General features: G+C 40.5%; 1 protein-coding gene across 3 annotated transcripts in view; it reads left to right on the top strand.

Annotated features, from left to right (window-relative positions):
• The first annotated feature begins 724 nt into the window (after positions 1–724).
• The window catches only part of LOC145350095 (ferroportin-like), a 52,195-nt gene continuing 28,874 nt past the window's right edge, over positions 725–24,045 (top strand). For 2 of the 3 annotated variants that reach the window (XM_080198990.1, XM_080198987.1), the window contains exons 1-5: positions 6,656–6,863; positions 14,569–14,738; positions 16,118–16,185; positions 17,006–17,165; positions 17,286–17,401. In XM_080198990.1, coding sequence (XP_080055116.1) covers positions 14,651–14,738; positions 16,118–16,185; positions 17,006–17,165; positions 17,286–17,401 — 432 coding nt within the window. In that variant the 5' untranslated portion in view covers positions 6,656–6,863; positions 14,569–14,650. Of the gene's footprint in view, positions 825–6,655; positions 6,864–14,568; positions 14,739–16,117; positions 16,186–17,005; positions 17,166–17,285; positions 17,402–24,045 lie in introns of those variants that run through there. The other variant, XM_080198988.1, reaches the window with a different exon arrangement.

Below are 24,045 nucleotides of genomic sequence, written 5' to 3'. Positions count from 1 at the left end.
AGGGACACATTTAAAAATAAGGGAATTCCCGTTTAAGAGAGAAATAAGGAGAAATGCTTTCTGTCAGAGGGTTACAAATCTGTGGAATTTTCTTCCCAAGGAGCAGTGAAGGCTGAAGATTTGAATATTTTTAAGGCTGAATTAGGTAGATTCTCGATTGACAATAGAAATCAAGGGTAGAGGGGGTCAGCAGAAAAGTGGAGTTAAGGCCACAATGAGATCAGCCACAATCTTACTGAATGGCAGAGCAGGCTCAAGCGGCTGAATGACCTGATTCTGTGCCTAAGTTGACTTTTCATATGCTTTGTTCATATGAACTGCAGCAATTGAAGAGGTAGCTTAACACCACCTTCTCAAGGACAATTAGGGATGGGCAATAAATGCTGGCCCGTCAACAACATCCACATTTTGTGTTAGAAGAAAAAGATCATTGTCTACTTCACATTAGTTGCCCAGAAGGCAGACTTCGTTACGCTCAGATATTTACGAGCTAAACTCACTAAATCATTCGAGAAGTCCAAGTACTTCATTCTTAAAGACATTATGGACTGTACTTTGATCTTTATCATGTTAAATTTATAAAGTTAATCTGTTACTATGGAATTCTATTGCCTTGCAGTTGACATTGCTATCTTCACTGGACTTTTCCCTCTTTATGTGAGAACTACAATTTTGAGGTTGACTTTTTGGAGGAAGCTGCTCAATTCAACTTAACCAGAACAGCATCAATAAGAAGTCCAAATGGGATTTCATAGATGGCAAACATCATAAAACTATCCAAGAAGGAAAATACAGTATAGGTTGGATTGTGAATATATGTATTGGTAAGATTTTCTTTTTAATTATCGGAATGAATTGGATCTCCATTATAGTGTATTCTGGGTAGGCAAATATGATTGTCACCATTTTTACTTTGCAGTTTTACTGTAAAACTGTCAAGAAAATTTGAAAATAAAAGTTATTTTGTGAGTCCATAGAAGGTAAAATGTTCTGTAGTGCTCTGAAATTGTAGAAAGTAATAATATCCTTCCCAGAATGTGTTGCATCAAGGAGAGGCATTAACATCTCCCAAGAGGTAACAAATTCAGTATTAAAAGATGGATTTCTGGACGGTGACAGCAGTGACACTTTGCTTGAGCAATGGAAATTTAATATTTTTAGTAAGATGAACTTCTCTGTAGTTTTTTGATTATTTTTGCCTACTTATCATATCTTAATGCAGAGTTTTTGCTTACCTTTCTTATTAAAGTTTGAATACTTTTTTCAATTGCTATTCTGAAACTCATTAAGACTGGCAAAAACAATACTTTTCATTGTACACTAATATTTGTAACAGTAATGAATTGAATCAAAAATAGATATAAGCCATTTTAAGACCATGTTCATATGAATTAATCAGATAGAAGAAGGATTTGCCTGATGTCTAGTTTGGTGAGGCACATACCCTCTAATTCATAACTATGACCAGTGACTCTAATTGAAATTGGGTAAAAGCAGATGAAGAAGATTTTCATATTCAAGTTGATGTTTCTATTTTTCAAGGAATCAAACCTGAGGTCACGGAAACAAAAATCAGCAATTTAAACTCAAACTATTGCTTTACCTGATTTAGCTTTTATCCCATAATATGTGCTTCAAATGAATGATTAAAGTGTAAGGGAACAATTGAGGGTTAGATACATGGGGCAGAATTTTCCCATCCGGCCCGCCATGGGAATCGTAACAGGCAGGACAGAAAATTTGGTGGACCGTGCAAAGGTCTGTTGACCTCGGGCTGGAATTTCTGGCTTTGGGGGCGAGTGCAGCTGGAAAATCCCACCTATTATGTAGATTTACAACAGATGAGTCCACGATAAGAAGAAAATTAAGAGACTAGGATAAAAGGAAGCAAAACAACAATCAGAAAGGCAAAGAGAAACAATGAAATTAAATTATCAAGGAATTTAAAAAACAAAATAGTAAAGTATTTTACAGGCACATCAATAAAAAGGAAGGCTGCGATGGGACTAAGATTAGTATTGCTTTGGTATTTAATAGGGTGATAGAACCAGTAGACATTACATTAAATGATATGGGTTATGAGTTAGATACATTTAAAATAAAAAGGAGTTTAATAAATGAACTAAACATGCTTAAAGAAGGTAAAGTTCCTGAATAGATTGAATCGATATATTTTGAAAGAATCTAGGGGAGAGATAGTTGAGGTATTATTACTCATATTTAATAATCCATTAGAGACAGTTATTGTGCCAGAGGATTGACACATGGTTAATGTAATTCCTATATATTTTTTAAACAATGTTTTGTTGAGAATTTTCAATTTTATATTCAATATTATACACAACAAATTCCCAGGATTCAGCACAGAACAGAATGATCATCATTCACATTTATACATAGAAAAAACCAGCAGAGATCAATACAAATAACTCAAAGAATCAGACATCACAATCCCTGCCATTACGGTCAGCACCTCCTCCTGGACGGATATTGAAAGGACAAGAGAACAAAAGTGGGGAATCAGGACAACATGGCCTTATGGTGCACTTCCTTTCATGGAGCAACAAAGTATAAACCTGAAACTCAAAGATCTATTAACTGTTTAGACGTGTACCACCACACACCTCTCCCACACTCCCACCAACCATGCTGAGGCGTGCACCACCACACACCTCTATACACTCCCACCAACCAGAAGCATCAGCGGCATGGAAAAGAAGTCGCGTCAACTCCAGGACATTTAGTTTGTCTGCATCATCGTAGGATAAGCACAGGATTTCTTAGACTCAGAATAACAACAACAAAAAAAGAAAAACATGACACCAATAGTTCTAATGGCGGGCGGGGGCTTTCTTCACCCAAAGTGAGGACTTAGGCATACCAACCATCTCTACATCTATCCATCCACCCACCCTGTTGTGGCACTACTCCTCTTTTCTATAACCAAAGTGAATGGGTACTGCAAATTAATGTACTCCTGTGAAAATGCAAGGATTATGGCATACAAAAAAAATCAAACGTGTATCACATGACCCCCAAGACATACAACTTACTCAGTACACTCACAGACATAAAAAGGAACAGGGCCACCAGCCAGAGAACCAAGCCCATCCCCACCTCCCCAGAAGCATGATTACAAAGCATGGTAGACAGCCCTCAAAATCACCCGGAGTCTCACCAAAGCTCCTCCTCTTCCCAGAGGGATTAGCTTACGGTTGGTCTTCATCTGGCCATGTCCCTCAACTTATCTAGCAAGTTGGACACACCATTCAGCACTATTTCAAGATTGAAGATGAGCCTCCACTGAGGAAACCTCCCTCTTGACTGTAAGGACCATCATCTCCCATCTTCCTTGCAGTTCATTGTGGTGAGGACTCAGTCTACGCTGGGCAGCAGAATACCTCTTGCACATTGTCACTCATAAATGTGGTCTTCATCTTGGTGTCAACAGCACCATCCAAGCATGGGCCTGCTCACTAATGACATTGCCACTGCGAACTGGGCCCTACCCAGCTCTGACTGCATCACAAAGATTTCTTCAGCTTAACTTGGCTCTCCACAGTCAAAAAAGTTAACCGGGATCTTACAAACATCGCACAGATTATTTACATCAGGATTAACTAATTACATGTTGTGCATCAGAATAAAAGGACTAAAAGATGAGTGGCACCAGAGATCACAAAGACACAGCCGTTCCCACACTTACATCACGTGACACCCCCTAAAATCCATATATTTAGGAAGAGGGATAGAACATGTCCAGGGAATTATCAACCAGTCGGCTTAACATGATAATAATGAAAATTTTACTAAAGGAGAATAGGAAAGCATATAGAAATGAGAAATGTAATAATGAATAGTCAACATGGATTTCAAAAGGGAAAACCATGCTTGGCTAACCTCATTGAATTTTTGAGGAGGTAACAAAGAGGATAGACAATAGTAATGTAGCAAATGTAATCTATCTGGATTTTGAAAGGTCTTTGATAAGGTCTGAATAAAGTCAGAGAATGTAGATTCAGGGGACAAATAGCAGAAAGGATTGCCAGTTGGCTTCAAAACCTAAAGCAGAGAGTGGAAACAAAAGATAGTTATTCAGAGTGGCAGAAGGTGAGAAGTAGTGTTCCACAAGGATCAGTGCTAAGACCACTGCTGTTCATAATTTATATTAATGATTTGGACTTTGGAATCAAAATCACAATTTCAAGGTTCATAGGTGATATTAATGTGGAGGTGGGAGTGTTCGTCAGTAGTAAGGAGGACCGAACAAATTACAGGACAATATTGATAAACTTACAGAATGGGGAAATATGGACAAATGAAGTTCAGCACAGATAAGTGAAGTATTGCAGTTTGATAGGAAGAATAGGGAGGCCACTTATTATTTGGAAAGTACAAGTCTTCCAGCTCCCTCAAACCCTGATTTCAAACACTTCGAAGGGGAGATGGGGCAGTATAAATCTGTTAACGTGTGCTGTGAAGTGTTCTCGTTTTAAACACAAAATAGTTTCAAGTTGGAGTAGTTATAGTTGCAACACTACAAATTAAGTACATAAGCTTTATGACAACACAACTTGAATCAAACTGTAAGGAACTATGGTCAGTCTTTGTGCAGGGATAAAAACTTTTGGGAGACGAGTAGTAGTAGAAGAATCAGGTATTTTAAGGGTAAACCTGGGACTGAATACAGTACTACCTATCCATGGTAAGGAGATCTACTAATGATCCCCTATGACCATCATAACAGAGTGGTTGTGTTTAATCCTATACTGTCACCTTTGTCCCAGCCTTACTTGTTCTTCATCTTCAAGATTCAACTCAGCTGCCACCGTCTTTTCCATTAGAACTTCCCAAATCCCAACAACTCAGTGAAAAAACCAATTCCTATCTCCCCTCTAAATCGTTTCTCAGTTATTTTAAATCTATAACCTCTGGTTACTAACCGAAATGCAGCAAAATCTGGACAGTATCCAGCTTGGACAAGAAACATTTGTGTCACACAAGTTCCGGGCAATGACCATCTCCAATAAGAGAAAATCTAATGGTGGTAACTTGAGTCCACAAAGAAGTTGGTCGAATGTTTTAAGGAAGGATCTTCTTCTTATAAATAAATAACAAGGTTTAATCAATTAGTAGTAAACAAAAGAAAACAGGAGCACTGGGACTCTCTTTAAAACTGAAGGCCCATCCATAGCTTGCACATGCTCAGAAAGGCTTACAAGAACACTAACACGAATCATTGCCCTTGACATTACGGCATTACCATTGCTGAATCTCCCACTGTCAACATCCTGGGAGTCACTGTTGACCAGGAATTGAACTGGATGAGCCATATAAATACCATGGCTACAACAGCAAATCAAAGGCTGGAAAATATACAGCTCCTGGCTCCCCAAAGCCAGTCCACAATCTACAAGGCACGAGTCAAGAGTGTTATGAAATACTCTCCCCTTGCTCCAGCAACACTCAAGAAGCTTGACACCATCCAAAACAAAGCAGCTCACTGATTGGCACCCGATCCACTAACATTCGCTTCCACCACCACTGACCCACAAAGGCAGCAGAGTGTACCAGATACAAGACGCACTGTAGGAACTCACCAGTACCTTCCAAACCCATAACCACTACCATCTAGAAGGACAAAGCAACAGGTACATGGGAACAACACCACTTGGAAATTCCAAGCCACTCACCATCCTGACTTGAAAATGTGCATATTTTAAAAATTCTATTCCTTTCCCTGCCAATGTGCAGATTGAATGGGACAAACCCCTAATCAATCTTTCTTCTTCCAGAAAACATTCAGATTGAATCCAATTCATGGTCTCCACAAAAGGGACATACCAGATCCAAGCTGAGAAGAATAGGCATTACACCTGATGTTGGGTTTGGTCTTGCCATTCGTTCAGTGTCACTGGGTCAAAATTCTGGAACTCCCTCCCTAACAGCATTGTGGATGTACCTACACCACATGGACTGCAGTGGTTCAAGAAGGCAGCTCACTACCACTTTCTTGAGGGCAATTAGGATGGGCAGTAAATGCTGGCCTAGCCAGCAAAGTCCCTTGAATAAACTTAAACTTGCTAGAGACAACAACTTTACCTACTTTATCCAAACTCTTCATCTTAAAAAGAGTTGTTGGTATTAATCTCCATTGTTTCAAACAGGACAGTTCTAACAGTTCCAACATCTCAAAACCAAAGCCCTTCTATCTGTGGTAACATCCTGGTAAATCTCCTCTGTACCTTTTAAAAGGGGGGGGGGGCATGATATTACAGAATACTGATTAGAATGCGAGTCTTTACATCTGTTATTCAAGCCTTAAAGGTGCAGACAATGTTAGTGGAGATAGCATTAAGCATAGGTTAAAGAGATGTGTATTGCCTCCAGACAGGACAGTAAGTGAAATGTTGCAAGTTCAGGCAAGTCATCCTTTTTCAGGCAAGTCAGACCTTTTAGAAGGCCCAAGACACGCATTTTTGAAATTCAGTTTTAGCCCAAATAACCAAAACCTCACTAGAGTCCTAGCAATTTGCTTGGCTAGTTCTGAGTCCATGGCCTGCCCAAGACTAAGTTACTAGGCGCTGTCACTCAATATTTAACTCTTGTTTTGCTTTAATTGTCCAGCGTTGACAATAAGCGGTCATAGGACACTTTTTCCGGAAGAGCTGGAGAAGATCGAAAAGTTCTGAGACGTCGATTGCTCAAAATTGACCCGACATTATTGATGGAAATCAAATGTAATTCGCTTTGGGAGAAAGTTAGTGCGAGTCAATCGATGACCGTCTGAATTTTGGGGTTGCGATCGAAGTTCTGGTGTTTGTGGCAGTCCCAGATTCTGTAGCCGGCGATGACCTCGAGTAGTGAGTAGTGAGGCTGGCCGCTGCTAATCATTGACAGGAATATCTAGTTTCTGTTATGTAAAATCTTTCTGCTTTACATACCCGTGGGGTTATTTGAACTACCGGTCAGGTCGAACAATGTTTACAGTTGACTGTTTACGCAACGTCAGAAAATGAAGTATTTGGTAGGGAAATTCTTTGTAGCCCAGCAATAAGGAAGAAACACTTAGCTGCTCTGTCCTCAACAACGGGGCTCTGAGGGCTTCTGGCATTCAGCCTGTGAAAACCTAAAAAAGCGCCTCCAACTGGATTCTGCTTTTGTATTTCTGCCGCTCTTGATTTTGATGGGTATGTGCTGCCTCCAACAGCCCAAAATCATAATTTATTCTATAGGCTGGCATGACATTTGCACAGCGAGGTTTCTAAACAGAATACTGTTTGAATCTTTCACTTGTCAATTCTCATTCTCAAATGTGTTTCTTAAATCCGATTTTGCATCAATACTCTTGACCTTCAAATGCCAATGGCATATGTTGCCCTGTATTTGGACAGGAAGGCTTTCGAGAGGAGCAAAGCAAATCTAATTTAAAGTACAGATGGAAAGAAGTGACAGCAATGTGCAAGCAAAATATTCTGTATGGAGACATCTTTGTACATTTGACTTACCAGGCTATGTAATAGCACAACTTCAAAAAATTGGTTTATTGCAAAAAAAAGCTTAAACAAGAAAATTAACCATCCAAGGTGCAACAAATACTTACATTCCTGTCAATATTTTTGAAACTAAAGAAAACAAGTGCTTGAATTTTTAAAATTTTTTAACTGAGTCCGCAACATATAAAAAAAACTGTAAATGGTTAAATAAATTGCGCTTAGAGATACTCTTCAGTTCCTGAAGAAGTGCCAGTCTGATTCTTGAAGAACAATCCTGGTTCTTTTTCAACACACTCAACAATTAGAATTATTATAGTTCCATTGGTATCTGAGGCTAGGTACACAAAATGAGATCTGAAATAAAGTTTTTTGGAATTTCAGTTTGATGTGGCACTGGATTCTTACAGTGATCCACAGTCCATAAAATGTGTTTCTTCTCACAGTGGTAGACTTGGCTATATTAGCATCTCACAGACTAGAGGTATTAATAGGACAGTTTTGACCTGGTTATGTTGTCTTTATTGAGAATAGCATAAACAATGTTGAGCTAAATCTCTCCCCTTGCAAAACAAAAGCTGGCAGCCATTCTTTACTGAGTCTTGCATATTGCTTTACCCAGGCTTTGAGCTTTCAGAGTTCCTTTCAGAATGTAGCTTAAGGATACAACATGTACAGCCTTTGCTAAAAATCTAAACAAAAGTAATGTAAATGTGTTTCAACCATGCATATTACTGTGCACAAGCCCATTCTCAATATGACAAAAAAGAGCAGCCAGATGCAGGAGAAGATGTCAGAATTGACAGATTACAGCTGTCAGGAAAGATTGAATAGGCTGGGGTTCTATTCTTGAGAAAGGCGAAAGCTGAAAGGGTGACCTAACAAAGCTCCTAAAAGCTAAAAATTAAAACAGAAAATCCTGGATAACCTCAGCAGGTCGGGCAGCATCTGTGGAGAGAAACATAGCTAACATTAAGGGCCCAATTTTGCCATTTGGAGTCTAAGGGCCGGATCCAGGCGTAATACAGATCCGAGCCAGAATCCTCTTTGCAGCGTGCCCATACGCTTTTTGCCAGCTCTGGTCTGATTTGCACTGTGGCCAGGGCTTAGCGCTGCTGGAACGATCGGAGCTCTGAACTGCGCATGCGTGGTTCAGAAAAAATCTGAAGCAGAGTGCCCGGGCCGGGAAAGGAAAAGGCTGCACGTCCACTCCGGGAGGAGGGATTATCTAAAGAACTTCTGTTTCTATTTCTGGTGATAGACTAAACACCTATATTTGTCCCAGACTCCCACAGCTACCTGGACTACAGCTCCTCACATCCTCTCCCCATAAGGACTCCATCCCATTTTCCTAGTTTATCTGTCTCCACCACATTGGTTCCAATGATGCAAACTGTGAAAACAGCGCTTCAGACATATCTGCTTTTTTCCTCAGTCAAGGTATTGCCCCACCCCCCCATTTGTGACAAGACACTTGAATATGTCCAACCACCTCCTGCACCTCTGCCCTCACCTCTTCCTCTCCCTCACAGAACCATGACAGAGACTCTCTTGCCCTCAATTTTCACTCCACTAGCCGCTGCATTCAAAGGATCAGTCTCTGTTGTTTCCATGAACTCCAGCATGATGCCACCTGTTTATCCTATGCCTGCTGTAATGTTCCAATGAGGCCCAATGCAAACTGGAAGAACAACACTTCATCTTCTGATTAGGCACGTTACACTCAACACTGAATTCAACCATTTATGGCTGTCAACTTTTCCCTCCAGTTTGACCCCCATTTTTTATTTTTCGGTTCCCTTGGCTTTCCCAGAACAACCTCACCCTCTCCCCACATGGACGGGGGTGGGGTGGGGGGGGGGAGGAGGAGGTGGGTCAGATGTATTTCTGGGGGGTTTGGCGAGAGAACTGATCGTTATCTGGTGGTGGGGGAGGCCCGATTGCTCACTGATTGGGGGGGGTGATGGATTTCTGGTGGGGAGGGAGAGGGGCAGGAATGTCTGCTGCCACTCTGCAGCAGATGCTGCCCCTACATTGAGTGAGTCACTCACCTGATGAAGGAGCAGTGCTCCGAAAGCTTGTGTTACCAAATAAACCTGTTGGACTTTAACCTGGTGTTGTGAGACTTCTTACTACAACATTGAACATAGACATGGTCCACAAACTCCGCAAAATCTCAGAAGGGGCAAATTTTCCAGGGAGCCCATGAAACAATGCAATTTACAGTTCTATGGCACTGTTGCATGCACTAGCCTCCGCTGCAGGTCCCTGATGTAGTGGGGGAGGATCCCTTTGCCACTGGATGGCAACGAGGCACACCAGGGTGTGTCTGGGTGATGGGCAAGGGCATGGTAGTGGAAGGTATGCAGTAGCAGCCCATACAGGATATCCCTCCATGGAGCGACAAAGGGCACGAAGGGAATTTCCGTGAGGTGGCTTAAACTGTTGGGCTCCAGCCCCAGGATGGAGGATCTGGGTTTAGGGCCAATGTGAAATTCCATCTGAGCAGGGGTACACTCAGTTGGGAAGAAATGGAGATAGAGAAGTCAAGCAAGAGACCTAATAGTTAAGACTGAGTTTGATCGAATTGATACCATAATCATTAATTATACCATGCATCCCAATTTGCTTGATATGCACTTTTTATTCATTGAAATCTATCTCTTATTCTACTTGCTTCATCTGGCCAAGCTTAAAAGCAGTATTCCAAGTTTGTCTTATCTATGCCATTTATTTTTTACCTCTGAAAGTAGGCTGTCTAGAACTCAGTGCTCAAACAAGCTCAAAAATAAAGTACATTGTCTTCTATAGTAGCATATTTTTGTTTTTTGCTTCTTTTTCAATATCAAAATCATTCCATTGAAGTGTAAAGTCTCAGCATTGTCTCTCTAACCTTATTACATGGGAAGGAACCTACAGCATAGAAACAGGCCACTTGGCCCAACTGGCCTTTGAAGCTATTTATGCTCCACATGAGTCTCCTCTCAGCCTACTTCATCTAACCCTTAGCAGCATAATCTGTTCCTTTCTCTGTCAGCTGCAATAATGCATCCATGCTGTTCACCCCATGTGACTAAATTTCTACATTCTAGCCACTGTTGGGTTAAAGGAATTTCTCTTGAATTCCTTATGTGATTTGTAAGTAGCTGTTTTAAATTGATGAGCCCTTATTTTGGTCTCCTCTGCAAGTGGAACTGCACTTTCTCTACATCTACTCTGTGCAGTCTAACAAAGTTCAATCTAATTTCTGTTTTAAAGGATTGAAAAGCATTGACTCCTGTACATGCTTTTGCATTTTAAATGGCCTTGTTTACCCATGTTTTTACTTTTGACAATTTGTGAATCTATCCTCACATCTGTTTGCTTCTCTACTATCCTGAGACTCATACTTTACAAGGATTATGTAGCTTCAGTATTTCTTCATCCAAAATGCATGGCATCACATTTAGCCTTTTTGAAATTACTTTGCCATTTGCACAGTCACTCAAAGTACCACTCACTGTCCTAGCTACGTATTCCAACAATTTCTAAATTGTTTTTCTTCAACTTGAAAATGCCAAGTCTTATTGGTCCCTTTCAAAATTTCCCAGCGCTCATTCTTTGTCCTCCATTTTCGACCTGTGATGCTTATTCTTTCTTCCTCTACTTTGCAGTTTAAAATGAAATTTAATATTTAACCACCATCTGCATAACAGACTAATTTTTTTACAAGCCCTAGCTTCATTCCCTTGCAATCCTTAGTTTAGTACCGTCTACAAATTGAACAAACAGACCACTTATTTTGGCATCTAAGTCTTATATAGATGAGCACAGTTAGAAGTCTGACAACACCAGGTTAAAACCCAGCAGGTTTATTTGGTGTCACAAGCTTAGCGAGCACTGCTCCTTCATCAGGTGAGACTTATTACTGTGTCCACTCCAATCCAATGCCGGCATCTTCACATCATTATATCGATGAGGTAAACTGATGTTCCAAGCACTGAGTTCTGTAGCCTATTTTGCATGTCCACTATACATTTGTTGATTCTCCAGTGCTATGTTCTACCCTGAATTTTAGTCTATTTAGTAGTCATTCATTATTCAAAACTGTTTAGAAGTTAGAATTGTGTGAAGTATGGAACAAATCTGTCAAACAAAATACATTCATAATTTATGTGTTTTTTTTCTGAGGAAGGATATTCATCTGTGAGTAACTATTTTGGTTCAGTGATAGCACTGTTGTCTGAGTCAGAATGTTGTACGTTCAAACTGTGCAAACCTTATTGAGCAGTGCTGGATTATTTGGTTCGGCTGACAATGCTGGCACTTTGTAGAGCAATCAAATACTTAACCCAGAGTACTACTCTCAACAGAGCTATGAACATTCCTTTTCAACCTTTACCTTAAAAAGAGTTCTCTGTAAAAATTCTTCATTCTCACTTGCTGCAGGCTACCAGTGTCAGGATTGGAGAAACCCACCCTTAGAAAAAGACAAAGAAAATTAGACAAAGTGAACATTGATTTATGAAAGGGAAATTATGTTTGAAAATCCTAGTGGAGATTTTTGAGGACATAACTAGCAGAATAGATAAGGGCAAATCAGTAGATGTGGTGTATTTGGATTTTCAGCTTTTGATAAAGTCCCACATAAGAGGTTAGTGTGCAAAATTAAAACACATGGGATTGGGGGTAATATATTGGAATGGATTATGAATTGGTTAGCAGATAGAGAGTAGGAATAAATGGGTCTTGCCCCACAGGGATCAGTGCATGTGCCTCAGCTATTTACAATATACATCAATGATTTAAGCAAGAAAACCAAATGCGCTATTTCTAAATTTGCTAATGACACAAAACTTGGTGGGAATGTGAGTGATGAGGAGGATGTTAAGAGGCTTCAAGGTGATTTAGACAAGTTGAGTGAATGGGCAAATACATGGCAGAGGAAGCATAATGTGGACAAATATAAAGTTATCTAGTTCAGATGGAGAAACAGAATGGCAGAGTATTATTTAAAGGATGCTAAATTGGGAAATGTTGATCTACAAGGGGAACTGGGTGTTCAGGTACACCAGTCACAGAAAGCAAACATACAGGCAAACAAATAGTTAGGAAGGTAAATGGTATGTTGGTCTTCCTTGCAACAGGACTTGAGTATAGGAACAAGGATATCTTACTGCAGCTGTATCAGGCATGGTGAGACCATATCTGCAGCATTGTATGCAGTTTTGGTCTGCTTATTGAAGAAAACATAAACTTGCCATGGAAGGAGTGCAGCAAACGTTTACCAGACTGATTCCTGCAATGTCAGGAATGCTATATGAGGAAAGATTTGGTCAACTGAGCTTGTATTCAGTGGAATTTAGAAGAATGAGAGGAGTTTGAATTGAAACATAAAAAATTCCAACAGAGCAGGATAGACTGGATGCAGAAATGTTGTTTCTTCAGCTGGGGCTTCTCGAACAAGGGGGCCTAAAAAAAACCCTGTATCTCAGGATACAGACAGACCATTTCAGATTGAGATGAGGAGAAATGTGTTCACTCAATGGTGGGTGGAATTCTTTACCAATGAAGGCTTTGGAGGCCAAGTCACTGAATATATTTAAGAAAGAAATTGGAATTGTAGACTGTAAAGGTATCAAGGAGTGTAGGGAGCGCACAGGGGGTATGGCATTGAGGACCAGCTATGGTCATATTGAATGACAAAAGAAGGCTTGAAGGGCTAATGGCCCACACCTGTTCCTATTTTCAATTTTTCTAGGAATGCTTTAACTAATGGCTTCCGATTCCCCTTCCATGCACCAGTTTCAATCTTACTGCTATTGTTCATACTGCACTCTACTTCAACATCTAATGGCGGATCTTTCAATCAAATGGCTGCCTTCTTAAATGTACTCATCAAACGTAAGAGCATAAGTAGGCAATTCAGCTCCTTGAGCCTGAACTCTATTTGCACATCTTTATTGTATATCCCTTGATACCACCACCAAACCAAAATTTATTAATGTTAGTCTTAAAAAATTCAATTGAACAAAAATAGTCTTTTTGGGGAGAGGTCTAGATTTCATAACTTTATATGTGAAAAATCGTGTCCTGATTTCACTTTTAAATGGCCTGGCTGTTAAAAATTATGTGCTGTTCTGGATTCTCCCATCAGAAGAATGGTGGATGGGACTTTCTGACCTCCCTGTGGCGTGTTTCCTACAGCAGGATCTTCTGGTCCCTCACCCCTCGCTGTCAGGAAGCCCACAGTGGGGTGTGCCATCAGCGGGGACCAGAAGATCCCACTGGCATGAACAGCTGCAAAGTTCCAGCCTCATCTCAATATCTCACCTTTCAAACCCAGTTATCATTTTAAACATCGCAGTTATGTCAGCCCTCAAATATCTGAAATCATGGGAATACAAGCCAGGTTTATCTTTCCCAAGAGCCAGTATTCGACACTGAGTCCAGTACCCTGACTGGTGTCGAGGGTACTGGACTGTCTTTGCAGTTCCAGCATCTGTGGTATTTGCCCTTTGTGAAGCCCACTCCCTCACTTATCAGTTCCTTGAGATAAAGGCCAACATTCCATTAGTCTTTTTGATTACATTTTGGTATCACTGTTTGTAACTAATGGGCTTCTTATCATGAATGAATTTACAAAAATTTCTAGTTCAATTATGCCATATTTATTCACAAACCTGTAATATTGCTGGAGGTAGCTGAACAAGATATCCCAAGGCTAACAAAACCAAACTGCAATTAAGCCAAATATTCAGTAAATTAATTGCAATAAAAGTCATAAAATAATAATAATATGACTTATTGATAGATGGCAGAATTGAGCAGTGGGCCATCAGATAATATAAAATTGACTTCTGGAAATTGTGACCGAATTGCTCTTTTTTTATATTTGTTCCTGCGATGTGAATACCAGCAAGACCAGCATTTATTGTCCTTTCCTAATTGCCCTTAAGGAGGTGGTAGTGAACAGCCTTCACAAACCATTGCAATCCATATGTTATAGCTAAGGAGTGAGTTCCAGGATTCTGACTTGCATTTATATTTACTATGTCCAATAACTAACAGCAGTGTTCATTTTATTTACATCTAGGACTGGTTTGCTACAAGAAAAACAAGCAAATTTAGTTTTTGAATACACAACTTTTTGTGCTTAAGGCGCTTGTAAGCTATCCATGGATCTTGAAATAGAGGAAGAGCCCTCTGTTAGCACGAGCATACATGATAGCAGTAATGAAAAAGGAGGATGCATGAAGAGACTAGGTAAGACAGTTAATTATTAATTTCATTAAAGGGAAGTCGTGTCTGACAAATTTACTGGAGTTCTATGAGGATGTGTCTAGGGCGGTGGATAGAGGAGAGCCGGTGGATGTGGTCTTTCTGGATTTTCAGAAGGCGTTTGATAAGGTACCTCACAAGAGGTTACTGCAGAAGGTCAGAGGACATGGAGTTGGGGGTAGGGTGTTAGCGTGGATGGAGGATTGGTTGTCAAATAGGAGGCAGAGAGTGGGGGTCAATGGGTGCTATTCGGATTGGCGGTTGGTGACTAGTGGGGTGCCCCAGGGGTCGGTGCTGGGGCCTCAGCTATTTACCATTTATATAGATGATCTGGAGGAGGGAACCGAGTGTAGGGTGTCGAAATTTGCTGATGACACCAAGATTGGGGGAAAGGCAAATTGTGCGGAGGGTGTGGAGAGTCTGCAGAAGGATCTAGATAGGCTGGGCGAATGGGCCAGGAAATGGCAAATGGAATTTAATGTTGGCAAGTGTGAGGTGGTCCACTTTGGTAGGAAGAATGGTAGGAAGGACTATTACTTACATGGCGAAAAACTGCAGCAGGCAACGGTGCAGAGGGACCTCGGGGTCCTTGTGCATGAGTCGCAAAAACCCAGCCTGCAGGTGCAGCAGGTGGTCAGGAAGGCGAATGGGATGCTGGCCTTCATAGCGAGGGGGATTGAATATAAAAGTAGGGAGGTCTTGCTGCAGCTGTATAGGGCATTGGTGAGGCCGCAGCTGGAGTACTGTGTGCAGTTTTGGGCGCCGCACCTGCGCAAGGATATTTTGGCCTTGGAGGGAGTGCAGAGGAGGTTTACTAGGATGATACCGGAGTTGAGGGGGTTGAGCTATGAGGAGAGGCTGAATAAACTAGGCTTGTACTCGTTAGAGTTTAGAAGAATGAGGGGAGATCTCATTGAGATGTATAAGATGATGAATGGGATGGATAGGATAGAGGTGGAGAGACTCTTCCCGCTCAAAAAAGACAGTAGGACTAGGGGACACAGCCTCAAGATAAAGGGGGGGAGGTTTAGAACGGAGTTGAGGAGGAACTTCTTCACTCAAAGGGTGGTGAATATCTGGAATTCTCTGCCCGTTGAAGTGGTGGAGGCTGCCTCGCTAAATATTTTTAAGAAGCGGGTTGATGGGTTTTTGATAAGAGAGGGGATTAAGGGTTATGGGGAGAGGGCGGGAAAGTGGAACTGAGCCACGACAGATCAGCCATGATCTTATTGAATGGCGGGGCAGGCTCGAAGGGCCAGATGGCCTACTCCTGCTCCTATTTCTTATGTTCTTATGTTCTTATTTCTTCACAATAAAACTCAAAATATGTTTTATGTTATTAATAACTTTTTTAAAATATACAGATCCTACCTGGAGGTTCTTGCAGTCGGCTCACTTTTTTATCTATCTAACTCATTTATTATCCTCGTGGGTGAGTTACATTTTTTGATTCTATTGTACACCTAAAACTTTGTGGTGATTTTTATATTTTACTTCTATGGGCTTATAATACATAACTATAATTTTCAAACGTTAATCAAAAATATAATTTAGTTTTTTCTCAAATCAGTATTGATTCTTTGTTATGTTTTAAAGGGAACCACAGTTGTCTTTAATATGATTGTCAGTAAAACAGATTTTCTGATCTTTAACTGATTCAATATCAGTACCAGTTATTATTTGACTTGCTGAAGCCTTCAATTTTTAAATGTGCAGGTAAAGTGAAAGAAACTTCACAATTGTTCTTTATAGATATCGTTTAAAATGCCTACCTATTTGTACGTCACCGAGAAGGATAGATGTTTGCCATTCAGTAAAATGCAGTGTGAAAGAAAACTCACAACCACTTGATAAGGGAATCTTATCAAATCTCTTTGAATGTTGTAACTCTTTGCTGCAAGTTTATACTGTGGGTACCCTGAAAATGGGTTTCAAACATTTTATAATGCAGCAATATAAAAGTTACTCGTCAAAGAATGCTTTGCTTTATCTTGCAACCTTATGGTCTCAGCATAAACATTCTTTGCCGTAGAATACTGAGATAAACATTCATGTCCACTATGTGCCACTGGCTGTGCCTCTCTTAGCCACTTTCAGATAGAGCAGCATTGATAAAGGATAAGAATAGGCTGTTTTTTTCCTCCTTGTGGCAGGTGAGGGGCAGATCAGAGTCTTGTTCTCTCTTCGCTCCTGCTCACCAAGAAAAATATATTTTAAAATGTAAGAGTATTACAACGCACTTTGTTCTTCAGGGCGATCGCATGTGGCATTTCGCTGTCTCACTTTTCCTGGTAGAACTTTATGAAAATAGCTTGCTGCTTCCAGCTGTGTTTGGTTTGGCTGTTTCTTCATCACTTATTCTGTTTGGTGCCTTAGTTGGAAATTGGGTTGACAACAATACTAGAATGAAAGGTATGGTGGTTTGTTACACAGAAAAGCTATAGTTTCGTGATGAAACATGATTTCATCATTCTGCAATTCTACATGTTGCCATTTTAAACATTTATTAATATTTTCTTTTTTGAATTTCAGTTGTACAAGTTGCACTGGTCATCCAGAATCTTTCAGTGATCTTATGTGCTCTAGTACTTATGTTGTTATTTGTTTACAAGATTCAGATCACTATCCTGTGGAATGGTTGGATGAAGGTAAATATGATTTACTAGTGTGAATTTTGCTTGTCAAGGAAAGCTTTAATATTTTTGTGACAGGATCATATACCTTATTCAGTTATGTTTGTAATTGTTATTCATGTTACTTTACCAAGACCAAAAATAAAATAACTGCCGCAGAAAGTTGTGGAAGCAGATATGATAGTAACTTTTAAGGGGCATCTTGATAATTACATTAATAGGATAGGCATAGAGGGATACAGTCCCCAGAAGGGTAGGGGGTTTTGGTTCAGATATGCAGCATGGTTGGTGCAGGGTTGGTGCAGGCTTTGAGGGCTGAAGGGCCTGTTCCTGTGCCATAATCTTCTTTATTCTTTGTTCTAAAATGAGCGTTTAATTGATGGCAAATTTTGGATGCATTTTGAATTTGTCTAGGTTTTTCCATCTACGTAAACTGTCTTTTGTTTAAACACCGCAAAGTTACAATCCATCTAATTCTACTTAATTGTGTAAATCAGCTTTGTAATTGGCTCTGGCAGTCAGGATTATTAATAATCTGCTGACCATTAAACCCACTATCTTCCAGAATCATCAAATTTACAATATTCTGCTGGTATATGGTGCATCTTTTTTTAATGAGTTTTATTTCACTTAATATTGGAATACATTAGAAATAAAATAATAACATTGGGTGTTGAAGAAATTAAATTACAATTTTAAATTAATAAACTTTATTGGCAAAAATGCAGAAGCGTCCATGATTTCACAAAGACATCATAGGATTGAGCAATCAAAGCCCCAGAAATTCTGTTGTGACACAATGGATTATACATCTGCTCATTGTAGTTTTGGCTTCAAATTAAGGAATTATGTTCTCAATGTGAGATTTAAAATCAGTGTTGTTTGTTATTATGTAGAAGTACATAATAAATGTTACATCTTTTGATGTCTAGTAATAGGGGAAGATATTACAGGTAGATTTGAAATATGGAGAAGTACTGATGGAGTGAGGGGTAATACACATTTTGGTAGAGGTGGGTAGATTCTGTCTGAAATTCTGTAGTAAATGAACAGAAATTTCCTCCAACTAGTAATTGGGAAAATGAAAGCCACTACCTTCAGTTCCCATCACTCCATTCCCTCACCATGAGCTCCATCCCTTTCTCTAGCAACTGTTTGAGGCTGAAATGCAGTGTTTGATATCTTGGTGTCATATTGGATCTCGAGATATTTATCCAACCACATAGCTGTTCTAATATCACCAGTGCATATTTGTACCTATGTGTCCTTGCTATTATCTGCTATTATCTCGCATCCATGCTTCAATCATCCAGACTTGACTATTCCATTGCTCCCCTGGCTAGCCTCCCATTTCCATCTTACATGAATTCATCCAAAACTTTGTGGCACACCTCACTCCTACATTAGCACCTGACCCTGCAATGTTTCAGTTTTAAAATTCTCAAGTTTGTTTCAAACCCCTCCATGGCCTCACTCCTCCCTCTTTTAGACCTCTTCCAGCTCCTTAACCTACAAGATCTCTGTGCTCCTCTAATTCTAGCCTCTTGTGTATGTTTGATTTTATCCCTCCACAGTTGGACTATGCCTAGGCATTTTGACTGAATTGTCTTGGAACATTGTACTGCGTTGAAAGTGTTAGGTAACTACAGATTATCATTAACTAAATTACTCTTTGTCGTTAAAATAAAACTTTCAAACTAAAATAGAAATAATTTTGTAATAAGGAATATGTTTGAAGAATTAAAGAATTTCACTTGGATTTTTTTGTTTAAAATGTCATGCTGCATGAAGCACCTTCGTGCACCTTAGCATGTCTCAAACATCCCGAAAAATTTCACAAACTGAGATAATTGAAAATGTACAGAGCCCCACAACAGTAGTATGGATGGCACTTAACTCGTGATATTACTTGTGTTGCCAATTTGAAAATATTGTCTTGCCCTTCATCTGCTTTTTTGAATAGTGCCATAGTGCGTTTAGTATGAACCTGCAGTTATAAATCATACGTGTTTTAACATTTTAATTGAGGGTTGGCACCTGAAAGTATTGAACTATACAAGGATGACAAGCTACTATGTCCTCCAGGGGGTTTAAGCTTTTGACCCTTGGAACTTGAAGGAGTGCTATCAGCTGCCCTTGGCTAACATTGAATATTTGGATATTTGGGAATGTCACATTACGACCAGCTGTAGGTGGATACAATGAGAAATTAGCAATATATGAAAACAGTCTGAAAATCTGCATCTGTTTCGCTGTGTATGTTTGGAAATTTTAAAGGCAGTAATTTAGCTCTTTTGGCACTTCATTTAGCCAGTCAATAACAATTGTGGGTCAAATAAATTTAGAGAGGATAATTGGACGATGGAATGGTGGGAGCACAGCTAGGAGAAGAACAGCAGAATAAGGAGAAGTGAGAAGGAGGGAGAGATGGAAGGCTTGATCAGTGGAAAACAGTGGCTTCTAAAAATACCAAGGAAATTCCAGACTGCCTGTCTCCATGTTTCTTAGTGAACAAAAAGGAAAATTGAAATTCAATTTGTGACTGGAGGAAGTGAATGGCTACTGTCACCATCCCATTGTATTGTGATATGACTGTCTCAAACCCTCAAAGGTGTTAACCCTTAAGACCATAGGACATAGGAGCAGAATTAGGCCTCTTGGCCCATCGAATCTGCTCTGCCACTCAATCTTGGCTGGTATTTTTTCATCCCCATTCTCATGCCTTTTCCCAATAACCCCTGATCTCCTCATTAATCAAGAACCTATGTATCTCTGTCCTAAAGACACTCAATGACCTGGCCTCCACAAAGAGTTCCACAGGTTCACCACTCTCTGGCTGAAGAAATTCCTCTCATCTCTGTTTTAAAGGATCGTCCCTTTAGCCTGAGGTTATGCCCTCTGGTTCTAGTTTTTCCTACTAGTGGAAATATCCTCTCCATGTCCACTCTATCCAGGCCTTGCAGTATCCTGTAAGTTTCAGTAGGATCTCCCCTCATCCTTATAAGCTCCAATGAGTACAGACCCAGAGTCCTGAACTGTTCCTCATACGACAAGCTCTTCACTCCAGGGATCATTCTTGTGAACCTCCTCTGGACCCATTCCAAGACCAGTACATTCTTCCTCAGATATGGGGCCCAAAACTGCTCACAATGCTCCAAATGGAGTCTGACCAGAGCTTTATACAGCCTCAGAAGTACATCCCTGCTCTTGTATTCTAGCCCTCTCAACATGAACACTTACATTGCATTTGCCTTCCTAACTGCCTACTGAACCTGCACGTTAACCTTCAGAGAATCTTGAATAATGATTCACAAGTCCCTTTGTGTTTCTGATTTCCTAAGCATTTGGAAAATAGTCTATGCCTCCATTCCTCCTTCCAAAGTGCATAATTTCACACTTTTCCACACTGTGTTCCATCTGCCAATTCTTTGCCATTCTCCTAACCTGTCCAAGTCTTTCTGCAGCCCCCCCCCCGGCTTTCTCAATGCTACCTGTCCATATCTTTGTATCATCTGCAAACTTAGCAACAGTGCCTTCAGTTCCTTCTTCAAAGTCATTAATGAATATTGTGAAAAGTTGTGGGCCCAGCACCGACCCCCGAAGCACACCACTAGTCATTGGCTGCCATCCTGAGAATGATCCCTTTATCCCACTCTCTGCCTTCTGCCAATCAACCAATCCTCTATCCATGCCAGGATCTTATCAGTAACACCATAGGCTCTTAACTTATTTAACACTCTCCTATGTGGCGCCTTGTCAAAGGTCTTTTGGAAATTTAAATAAATCACGTCCACTGGTTCTCCTTTATCTAACTTCCTTGTTACCTCCTTAAAGAACTCTAACAGATTTATCAGACATGATCTCCCCCGATGAAGCCTTGTTGACTCAGTCCTATTTTATCATGCACTTCTAAGTACTCTGCAATCTCATGTTTAATAATGGACTCTAAAATCTTGCCAATGAGTGAAGACAGGCTAACTGGCCTATAATTCCCTGTCTGTTGCCTCCCTTCCTTCTTAAACAGTGGTGTTACATTAGCTACTTTTCAATCTCTGGGACCTTCCCTGCCTCCAGTGATTCCTGAAAGATCACCACTAATGCCTCCACAATTTCCTCAGCTATTTCTTTTAGAACCCTGGGGTGTAGTCCAGGTGATTTACCCATCTTCAGACCTTTCAGTTTCCCCAGAACCTTCTCCTTAGTGATGGCCACTACACGCAGCTGTGCCCCCTGATTCTCCTGGAGTTCTGGCATCCCATTGGTATCTTCCACCATGAAGTCTGATGCAAAGTAGCTATTCAGTTCCTCTATCATTTCTTTGTTTCCTATTATTATCTCTCCAGTAGTCCAATGTCTATTTTTGCCTCTATCTTACCTTTTATATATTGAAAAAAACTTTTTCTATCTTCTTTTATATTACTAACTCGCTTACACTCATATTTCATCTTCTCCACCCTTATTCCTTTTTTGGTTGTCCTCTGCTCACTTTTAAAGGTTTCCCAATCCTCTGGCTTCCTAATAATCCTCGCCACTTTGTATGCTTTTTCTTTTGCTTTTATGCTGTCCTTGACTTCCCTCGTCAGCCATGGATGCCTCATTTTCCCCTCAGTATGTTTCCTCCTCCTTGAGATGAATTTCTATTGTGCTCCCGAACAACCCTCAAAAACCCCTGCCATTGCTGCTCCACTGTCTTCTCTGCTAGGCTCTTTTTCCAATCAACTCTGGCCAGCTCCTCTCTCATGTCTTTATAGTTACTGTTACTAAATTGTAATACCATTATATATGGTTCTAGCTTCTCCCTCTCAAACTGCAGGGTAAATTCTATCATATAGAATGAGGTGAAGGATCCCTTAGGCTCCCTAAGGGTTCCTTCACCTTAAGGTCTGTAATCAAGTCTGCCTCATTACAAATCACCAAATTTCCCTAGTAGGCTCTGTCACAAATTGCTCCAAAAAACATCTCTTAGACATTCCACAAATTCAATTTCTTGGGATCCACTATCTACCTGATTTTTCCAGTCTACCTGCATATTGATGATTGTAATATTGCCTTTTTTTATATGGCTTTTCTATCTCCTGACTTCTTTTCTGCCTCACATACTGCCTACTGCTAGCGAGTCTGTAGACAATTCCCATCAGCAACTTTTTACCTTTGCAATTCCTCAATTCTACCCACAGAGATTCTGTGCTTTCTAATCCTATATCACTTCGTGCTATCGATTTAACTTCATTCCTTACTAATGATGCAACACTGCTTCCTTTGCCCACTTGCCTGTCCTTCCAATAGGATACACACCCTTGGATATTTAGATCCCAGCCCTGATCCCCTTGCAGCATATTTCTGTGACGCCCACAACATCATACGGGCCAATTTTAATGTGCACAACAAGCTCATTTATCTTGTTCTGCATACTGCATGCGTTTGGGTACAACACCCTCAGTACTGCACTGACCACCTCCTGTCTCATACTTGTCACTTTTTTTGCTCTGCCTGAGGTTAGATTCCTGCCACCTTCTATCTGTCTGCTCTATTACTTGGAGTTTACACATTCTCTTCGTGTCTGCGTAGGTTTCCTCCAGGTGCTCCGGTTTCCTCCCACAGCCCAAAGATGTGCAGGTTAGGTTGATTGGCCGTGCTAAGAAATTGCCCCTTAGTGTCCAAGGATGTGTAGGTTAGAGGGATTAGTGGGTATAATATGTGGGGATATGGGGATAGGGCCTGGGTGGGATTGTGTTCGGTGCAGACTCAATGGGTCGAAGGGCCTCTTTCTGCACTGTAGGGTTCAACGTTCTATGTTCTATGCCTTGAAACTTTACACCTGAGCCCTCGACTCCTTTAACTATTTGAAAGTCCTCAACATTAATCTGCAGCTCTACCCTTTCCTTTAACTTTGATTTTCTAATTCTCCATACAACTAAACCTTTCCCCCCATTATTTAGTTTAAAGCCCTATCTACAACCCTAGTTATATGATTCGCCAGGACTCTGGTCCCAGCATGATTCGGATGAAGACCGTCCCATTGGAACAGGTTCTCTCTTCCCCAATACTGATGCCAATATCCCATGAATTCAAACCCATTCCTCCCACACTAATCCTATTGACCCTATGCCAATTAGCTTGTGGCTCAGGTAGAAATCCAGAAATTATTACCCACAATACAGGATGTGTAATCAATTTGAATGCCCCACCTTATTTGGAAAATGACTTTGAACTTGGGAAAAGCCAAATGGAGGCAGCCACATTGTCTTTGAAAGATCAGCTAGGAGCTATGGGTAGGCAGGTTTCAGTAAAGCTATTTTGAACCATCGGTTCAACCAGCCTATGAATCAGACTCAGAAAGAAGCCAAGAGACATCAGGCAACAAGAGTACACAACCTGTTTCAGTTGACGTTCACCTGAGAACCAACCTTCGGGAAGTTTGACTACAGGAAACCACACATCCTGCTTGAACCCATCGCTTTATAAAAATCTCCTTTTAACTTTAAAGCGTTGAAACCATCCACGAATTGCTGGCTCCAACACACCCCTCCTTGATGAGCTCAATGCATTCTACGCCCGTTTTGAGCAAGAGGTCAGCAAGAGCATGCCCTCCACCCTGGAAGCCCTGGATGAATCTGTATCTGGGGTCACCATTGCAGATGTCAGAGCAGCCCTCTTGA

This window comes from Carcharhinus amblyrhynchos, chromosome 11, assembly GCF_965287045.1.
Source record: "Carcharhinus amblyrhynchos chromosome 11, sCarAmb.v2.hapA, whole genome shotgun sequence".
Lineage (NCBI taxonomy): Eukaryota > Metazoa > Chordata > Chondrichthyes > Carcharhiniformes > Carcharhinidae > Carcharhinus > Carcharhinus amblyrhynchos.
This window is presented reverse-complemented; position numbering and strand designations above follow the sequence as displayed.